This window comes from Propithecus coquereli, unplaced genomic scaffold (assembly GCF_000956105.1).
Source record: "Propithecus coquereli isolate 6110/MARCELLA unplaced genomic scaffold, Pcoq_1.0 Scaffold112, whole genome shotgun sequence".
NCBI classification, from domain to species: Eukaryota; Metazoa; Chordata; class Mammalia; order Primates; family Indriidae; genus Propithecus; species Propithecus coquereli.
This window is the reverse complement of record NW_012135192.1, coordinates 3,688,851-3,698,247: the sequence shown is the minus strand read 5'-3', so window position 1 is coordinate 3,698,247 and position 9,397 is coordinate 3,688,851. Positions and strand designations below refer to the sequence as shown.

Sequence of the window (9,397 nt, the reverse complement as noted above, 5' to 3'; positions counted from 1 at the left end):
TATGAGTGAGATCGTGTGGTATTTGTCCTCCTGTGTTTGGCTTATTTCACTTAACATAATGTCTTCTGGGTCCATTCATGTTGTCACAAACGACAGGATTTTTTTTTATGTTGAATGTTATTCCACTTTGTGTATATATGTTACATTTTCTTTATCCATCTATTAATGGACGCTTAAGTTGATTTCATATCTTGACTATTGTGAATAGTGCTGCAGTAAACGCAGTACAGATATCTCTTCAACGTACTGAAGAAATAGCTCTGTTTCTAAATCAGTTTAAATAGCGTTGTTTACCTGGTTTTTTTCTCTCTCAGATTTGGAATGTTTACTAGTTTTGAGATCATAATCAAGACTTACTCTTTCCTTCATTATGTGACAAAATATAGAACAGAAAAGCTAAGTTACTACAACTGGCTCATTAAGTTGGAAACCTAAAGTCAGACCACTCATCCTTAACCAGATGGTTTATCCCACAAATGAGAAATGAATGGGAAAATTAACTCTTATTTGTTTAAATTATCTTTTCAAACAGCTATTATTTTCCATTTTTCCCCCTTTTTAGGAGGGAGGAAGAAAATTGTCCTAAGATTAAGCAATTGAGACTCTTTAACTTCTACTGTGGTCCTCGGGAGTTATGCAGGGAGGAGAAAGGAATCCTGGGGCTTTGTCCGTGTGGATCTGGAGTCTGTCTGGCACCAGTACATTTGCCGAGTACTGTGAAGTATTATGAAAATGTTTAGCATTCAAAATACTTTGATACACACCTTTCTAATTTTTATACTAATCCTCAATTCTAGACGTTTATTTTAATGCATCTTTCCTTAATTGTTCACATTTCAGTCATGATTTATGGGCCTAAAGGCAGGACTTTTTGAGATCCTAGAATGGTAACAAGAAAGAGGTATTTCAGTGCAGATTGGCTTTTGGGGGGCTGTGGAGTCTTAAGGAGTCATGTGGTTTTTAGCCTGATTATGAGCTAGAGATGAGGTAATTCATTTGGTTTTATTCATTTATTTTTCATTGCTAATGCTTCTCCTTGACATGCCAGTTAGATTTCAAAGTATTTACTACTCTGTGACTGATTCTTCTGTGCCCAAGTCATTTTCTGATGCTGATTTGCTACATTAATGTTTCCAGCTAAGAGGGCTCCTTGTAGTTTATCACCGGTTAAATAACCTAAGCGAGGCCACCCTCCGATGAGCCACTGAGAAAGGCTGATCATTTCCAGGTGTCAGGTCCATGCAGGATTTCTTGTGTTTAGTTTTTGGAAAGTGCTTGGTCACATTTCGGAAAAATTACATTTGGAATGGACTTCTGAAGCCATGTATTCCAACCTCCCACACAAGGCAAAAGTCCCTTCTATGTCCCTGACAGTCTTCCAGCTTTTGTTGGAACCAGGCTCAGCAAATATATTCATCTGTATTCTAACAAACAGTTCTGATTAAGGCAAAAAAAATTTTGTGACGTGCAAGAAGAAAGGAAGTGGAAAAGAAATGGATAGTGTTGAGTGTCTACCATTTGTTCAACACTGGACACATTGCCTTCATAACAATCTGTGAAGCAGGTTTTATAATCCCATTTACATGTGAGGAAACTAAGGCACAGAGTGGCTGAATAACTTGCCCAAGGTCACCCAGTTAATAAGGGTTGGAGCTGAGAATCAAGCCATGGTGAGTTCAATTCTACATCCACTACCTCTTCCAACTAGAAGCAAGGAAATAGCTATGATCCTGACTGCTTTTCTCCCATGCTTTCATTTTACTTGAGGTCGCTCATTAGCTATCATTGTGAAATGTTAAAAGGAGTCCTGGCGTTAATTCACTTACTTTCTTGCAAAATCTGTAACAATTTGGTAGGAGCTTGGCAGTTTGATGGAAGGTTTTCCTGAGGAATCAATTCAGAAGATTTCTGTTCTAGCTTGTTGGCTTCCTTGAACTTGTTTTCTTGTTTGTAAAATGGAGATAATTATACCTGCTTCTCGGAGTTGTTGTGTTGAATGAGAAAACCCATAAAGACCTTGGGGAGTGTAGGGCACCTAATAGGCACTCAGGGGAAAGGATGGATCATTATCTTTTATCATTATTGTTACTACCATTATTAGTTGATAATAATGACTAAGAGAGTGTCTTAGTCACTTTGGGCTGCTATAACAAATTCCATAGACTGAGTGGCTTAAACAACAAACATTTATTTCTCGTAGTTCTGGAGGCTAGGAAGTCCAAGATGAAGGCACCAGCAGATTTGGTATGTGTTGAGGGCCTACTTCCTAGTTTGCACATGGCTGTCTTCTGTTGTGACCTCACATGGCAGAGTAGAGGGAGAAAAAGCAAGCTCTTTAATGTCTTAAAGAACACTAATCCCATTCAAGAGGGTTCTGCCCTCATGACTGAATTTCCTCCCAAATGCCTCGCCTCTTACTACCATCACATTGGGGATTAGGATTTCAACATGTAAATTTTGGGGAGACATAAACATTCAGTCCATAGCAGAGAGTTTTCTTAGGGTTTTTTTTAGAGAATAAAATTAAATTTCACTAATTGTTCTTCAAATATTTTACTGTTATTTTGAGACTTTCTATAATCAGATCCTATAGACTTAAAGATCTTCTCTTAAAGGGTAAAAAATCAACTTCGAAGATAGCACAATATATTACGTGGAAGCATTATAGTGTTCCACTCAACTTGCTCATCACACCTTGGAAAAAGCTGAAGTTTCAGGCAGGAAATAGCTCCAGCAGATGGGTGGGATCTTCTTCTTTACTTAGTTTGCAATAGTTTAAGGCATAATATATATTGTCATACAAAATAGTTCCTAAAACAATGTTTTAACACTAAAAGTCACAATTTAATTTGGTTAGAGATGGAAATTTAAAGTAGAATTATGATTCATTTTTAAATTTCCCTGTTGGTTCTTACACTGCTATAGCTGACAAAAGAAAGGGAACACAGTGGAAGATGGGAACAGAATTTAGGCCCCATCAGGCCCCCAAAACTTTCTAGATCCTAAAACCATGAAGAAGAGCCAAAACCATTAAATCCCCAAGAATGCATTTGTGTATTCAGATACTAAAGGGAATTTTTAAATGAAAATATAGCAACATTTGAATAAAAGGCAGATGTGTCAGTCTCGGTGAACAATTGTAAAATTTCTTCATATCTTTGTAAGTTAGATTCTCCAATTTAATTGATTACTGGAAATTTAACTCTAAGTGCAAGAGCTTTGATAAAATGGGTATAAATGGTCTATGTATGTTCAGAGAAAGAAATTTAATTAAAATCGATATTTTAATTTCCTCTGCATTTTCCAGTTGTTTGATGCAGATGCTGGTGCCAGAAAAATTAAACAATTAAAAGACCACTTTCATAATTTCTTAACGTAAGAATCTGCCAAGATGTTGAAAAGAGCTTTAAGAGAATACAGGTTCAGAACATGTGTAAAGTGTGGTCCTATTTTTGCTAAAATAACAAAACAAAAGGTGGGAAAATGCATGATATGTATTAATAAATGAAAAAAGTCTTAAATGCTATATACCAAATTGGGTAAGAGTACTGGGAGTTTCTACTTTCTGCTTCTTAGTAGTCCTTGATTTGTTTTTTGTTTGTTTTACAATAAACACCTATCACTTTTTTAACTTAAAGAGGTATTTATTCCATCCTTCTGCCATTTATTTGGATCACTCATACATTTTTGCAAAGAGGAATCTTTTTTGCTTGTTTTTTTTTTAAAGTAGATTTCAAGCAGTTTTGTAAATTTCTTTGCTTATTCCAGTGTCTCATAACTGCTGATGCTTTTAAACCCTGTTTCTTAGTAGAGAGCATGCCATCATATACATGAATATTCATGCTTGATAATAATAGCTACTATTTATTTAAGCAGTCACTATGTGCCAGACCATATTCTATGCACTTGATATATATTCACCCATGTAATCCTTATAACAACCCTTAGTAGCTCCAGTTTACAAATGAAGAAATGAAACAGAGTTTAAGAAACTTTCCTAACTGGAAGACTGTATGCATAACTAATTCATGGAAAGAATACTCCCAGCACTTAAATAACAGGTTCTCTCTCAGTAGGTTCCCTCTCAATCTTATCTTCTCAAAGCAAAATTATCCCAGTTTCCATATTTACTCTTTTGCTTAGGAAATATCACTCGAAGATATGCTATGTTTCTGTGTTACAAGAGAGATACCTGGATGAATATTTCCACATTTATTCCCATAAAGGACTTACAGTCTAGTTAGAGAAATAGGACATAAATTTAACGTCAATAAAGACATGGAATGTTCTATAATAGGACATGAGTAGGCTCCAGTCAGCCATGTGGGCTGCAGGGCTGCAGAGGTCAGGATAGACTTTGTGGAAGGGTAGGGATGATAGGCTCTGTTTAGGACAGTGACAGGCAGACTTGCTCCAAAACACAACTCTCAACCCAATTTCAGCAAGAGAAGATTAGAAAGCTGCTTCTCTGTACTCACTTTCCCAATATGACCAGACATGAACTTTTTAGTGGCTATAAAATAATGTCATTTTCTCATAGTTTCTTTCTTTTTTAAATAGAAAAATGTCAGAGGTTTGAGAATATTTATTATTATCCTTAGGTTATTTTTGTTTTCAATGAAACAAAAGAAAAAGAAGAAAAGAAAGAAAGAAAATATGACCCATAACTTTAAATCTTCAGGGATTTAAAAAGTTTACTCACATATGTTTTAAGGGAAGCAAGGAAAAATGTAATATGGAAGCTAAGATACGTAGAGGTCAGTGAGTAAACTAATGGAAGCAGAGGATTCTAGAGCAGGAGTCAGCAAACTTTTTCTGTACAGGGTGACATAGTAAAAATTAGGCTTTGTGGGTCTCATACAGTGTTTGCTGCAACTATTCAATTCTTCCATTATGATATGAAAGCAACCTTAAAAGATACAGAAAGGAGTGTGCATGGCTATGTTGCAGTAGAATTTTATTTACCAAAACAGGCGTCCAGAGGTTCCCCAGCCTCCTCTGGAAGAAAAAGTTAGATAGAAAGGTAGCACCTTGAATGCCAGTGTAAGAAGCTTACATCTTATGTCCTCAGTGACACAGGATTTCAAAAACATCATTATTATTGCCCTGGAGAACCCAGTTGTGTGTATAACATGCCCCCTTTGTCGTCTGATTCCATCCAAGTTACCATAAAAAGTTACCAAGAAAAGCTGTGTCCTCAGACAGATGCCAGTAAAATAAAATAAAATAATGTGGTCAGATTTGCTCTCCAATGCCTTAAGAATTTGCATTTGTGTACCTTAAGGCAGCTGGGCTAAGAGGGAAATAGCAGTTTGTTCTTCGTGTTCTGATAGAGGTATGTGAAGATTGGCTCCGTTGGTAAAAGATATGTGCAAGCCCGTATTATTTTTTAGCTGATTTGCAAGACCTATTCTTTGTAGATTTGATCATAAACCTGAGAAATTTGGCAGACTGGACCGTCAGGGGATAATTCTACCCAAACACACACAGGAACGTTTTGAACGCTGCTGAGATTCCAAAGTCAATAGGGTTGCCAGGATTAGGCAATAAAAATCCAGGACACCCAGTTAAGTTTGAATTTCAGATAAACAACAAATAATTTTTTGGTGTAAGTATGTCCCAAATATTGAATGGAACAGGATTATACTTAAACTTTTTGTTGTTGTTTATCTGAAATTCACATTTAACCGGACATCCTGTATTTTATCTGGCAATTCTAAAAATGAAGACAAATGAATAGTTTTTTGCACTACATATCGCACGATTATATCACTTGATTAGCTATCCTTCACCACGGTTGTTTTTTTTTAAATTGTGGGAGTCTGACGACAGTTGAATCTCATTAATTCTGACCTCACTGCTTTAGAATTTTGATTATTTATGCAGGGCCTATGCTGAAGTGCACTTTATTCTCTTCATGAATTTAGTAAGCCTATTTGTCATTGATAGTACAAACAAAACTGAAAGAAAACTATCTCCTTGGGAGACTACACATAGTGTAATTACAATGTAATCAGAAGCCGTTGTTACTTCGGCTGTGCTTTTCATTTAATAATTACAGATCATACTCAGTCATTCACTGAAACAAGACAAGACTTCACCAGGCAGAGTCAGGTGCAGCCACCTAGGTCCCCATTGCCCGCTTTGTGTTCTGCCCGCTCCAGTACACCGTGTCTTGCCAGCTCTCCTCTGTGATTGCACTTGTTTTGTTCATCATGCCCTCCAGAGCCTTGCACGGTGCTCGCTTCTTAGAAGGTGCACTATAAATGTTGACGAGTTGAATTAACGGATGAATGCTGTCTACGTATCTTAAAATGATCAAGCTGTCTTTGTTGCTAAGTTTCTTACATTTTAAATTTTAAAAATAATTTGGAGCCAGGCACGGTAGCTCATGCCTGTAATCCTAGCACTCTGGGAGTGCTAGGGAGGCTTGCTAGAGGCCAGGAGTTCGAGACCAGTCTGAGCAAAAGCCAGACCCCGTCTCTACAAAAAATAGAAAAACTAGCCAGGTGTGGTGGGACACACCTATAGTCCCAGTTACTTGGAGGCTGAGGCAGGAGGATCGCTTGAGCCCAGGAGTTTGAGGTTGCAGTGTGCTATGATGACGCGCGCTACTGCATTCTAGTCCAGGTGACAGAGTGAGATCCTGTCTCAAAACAAACAAACAAACTTGGCTGGTCTTTCCCTTATTCCAAATTTCAGTACATAAAGGGAATGTTTGGTAAAGTTACTATAGTTCCATTGCATAAGGGCCTTTGAGAGGCTAATAATGAAAACATATTTCTGAACCCCCAAATGTGTTTTATGAGGAGAAAGAAAGAGAGGTGCTGGTAAAATCACCATGAGCATTCCTGTGAGCTTTCTTCGGGTAGGACCATGGGTCTCAAACCATCGGGCTGCTACTAATGTCAGCAGGGTTGAACCTGCAGCCCTGCAGTCTTCCTTACTTCCTCCTACTGGCCGTGATCATGATCATGTATGTGTATATGTATCTATATGTGTACACACAGACACGCATAATTATATACATATGCTTAAATAAATCCCCATATATCTTCCAAAGAGATGCAAAGGGGTTCTTTGATACCAGTTATGGCTGTCACTGATAAATAGTACATTAGTGACTTGAAACAAATATGTAGACATTTACACATTCTAAACTCCATTTGTGTTATTAAAGATCGCTGTATACAAGCCATCTGAAAGATCTTTCAGAACTACCAGTGAATTCTGGACCACTCTTGAGGGAAATTACATACGAGTGGTTTATATGTGGAAAGGGTAACATCAGAGTTTCTATTGCCTGAAACAGGTTGGCATCTAGCCTTGGAAACATATTCAGGTGAGGCTTGTTCACAATTTCCACCCGTGGCTTTTTTCTTCTCTGTTTCCTCCTGCAGAGAAAAAGGATTAATAGGAACCAGGAGATTAGGTTTTGAATCTCCCTCCTTCTTCCTAATCTTACCTATATCTCTGAAGTATTTTTCCTAGCAGTCTGTGAGAGTACAGGAGGATGCACTGACCATATGTCAGGGTTGAGACAGAGCTGGGCATGCAGTTCTGATCCTTTCTTTGAAGAGAGTTGAGTCACGGTCTGACTATTCCTTTTTGTTCTCCTTTGTCTCGCAGCACCCTGGAGGGATATTACGTGGATGATGCCCTGCAGGGCCAGGGAGTTTACACTTACGAGGATGGAGGAGTTCTCCAGGGCACGTATGTAGATGGAGAGCTGAATGGTCCAGCCCAGGAGTACGACACGGATGGGAGACTGATCTTCAAGGGCCAATATAAAGATAACATTCGGCATGGAGTGTGCTGGATATACTACCCAGTAAGCCTTATGACCGTTCACTTGGCTGAAAGTAACATATTTTAAGAAAATGCTTTGACTCTCCACAATGAAGAGGAAAATGTATTCTCGATGTTAGAACCTGTGAAGCTGTGAACCCTAGAGTCACAATAGCTGCAGCCAGGAGTGTGTGAGGCATGTCCTCTCACTGTTCCTCACTATTGACTTAGATGGTCGGTCCTCGAATCTACTATTAATTATTTTTCAGTGTTGTTTTGGGAAGGAATGATTAATCATGATTGAAACAAATTGGAACAAATTGGTTTTCTGGTACCACTAATAAAGGCAAAATATATTGCTTTTAATTCTTTTGGCATGTAGAAAAAGATGGTGGAATATTTCATAGTAGCTATTTTATTCTCTGTTTCTCATATGTACAAACTAATCCAGCAATTTCCAATCTTTGGGGGCATACTACACTGTTGTTGCTTGATTTTACAATTCTACTCACTGCTTTTTAAGGTGCTTTATGACTTATATTGCTTAAATTAAGGCGATTAAAATTAACTTGCTTTTCAGTATTCAATAGTGTTTTATGATATTTCTGAAGTTTATTAGAACAAAAAGATATGGCAAAACCCATGGTTGGGAATTAACGCTCTAATTTTTGTTTGCATTTCAAATATCCCATCTGTTGTTAGTGAATTTCCAAAAAATGTTTCAGAAAATAGGCCTTAGAAAATATTTCATCTAATATTTTATTTTTCAGAACTTAAGTCAAAAGACATTTTTTACTCTGAAACGTATCTTCTTATGATTAAAAAGCATTAATAAAATAAGTGATTAATTACATGTTTAACAAGAAAAGTCCCACTTAAATCTACTTACACATTATTGTTCTTAAAAAATAAGCCATACGCTAGGAAAAGGGCATAAGAGAAGAATATTATAAATGGAACATTTTCTAAGAATTACTAAAGCATTTACCTAACTTCTTAGTAGGATCTATGATTGATAGAGGAAAAGTTACAGCGTTTACTGCTTAGGAGAAGACAGGCAGGATAGGAAGTGGCAGAGGTACTTCCCAGCCTAGGAAGACTGAAACTTTGCTTCATGAGCCATCAGGTTGGGTACCTCGCTGCCTAGTGCTGGGGGGCTGCTGATGTGACAGTGCTCGAAGTCAGGGAAGGTGGAACCCCCTACGTGGGGATGGGTATAGGAAAAAGGAGAAGTATGAATTACCACATTCTCCCACTACCTGTCATTTCACTTGTGACTGTGATCAATTAAAGCCCCTGGATGAGATCAAAGACGCACCAAGATTGGTGAATGGCTTTGCCTCACTCGACATAGTTGCATTTTGAGACCTAGAAATGCAGCTACATGTTAGCCTTTAGCCCTGATTATCTCATTAAATACAAGAGAAGACTCTGCCTTAGGAAGGAAGCATAGGTGAGCTAAATAGCAGCCTTTGTCCTATTAACCTCCACCAGTAGGGAGGTGGGTGTCAGTAGGTGTCAGATCCTGCCTTCTCACCAACCAAATGAATTGATTCAAATGATTCCTCCTGTGAGGCCAAGCCAGTGAGCAGAGGAGAGGAAGCTGCTG

At 37.9% G+C, this 9,397-nt stretch overlaps 1 protein-coding gene across 1 annotated transcript in view; it reads left to right on the top strand.

Annotated features, from left to right (window-relative positions):
- SETD7 (SET domain containing (lysine methyltransferase) 7) overlaps positions 1 to 9,397 on the top strand; it is a 46,274-nt gene that overhangs the window by 14,080 nt on the left and 22,797 nt on the right. Inside the window, exon 3 of the mRNA XM_012654900.1 lies at positions 7,630 to 7,831. Coding sequence (XP_012510354.1) covers positions 7,630 to 7,831 — 202 coding nt within the window. The remainder of the gene's footprint in view (positions 1 to 7,629; positions 7,832 to 9,397) is intronic.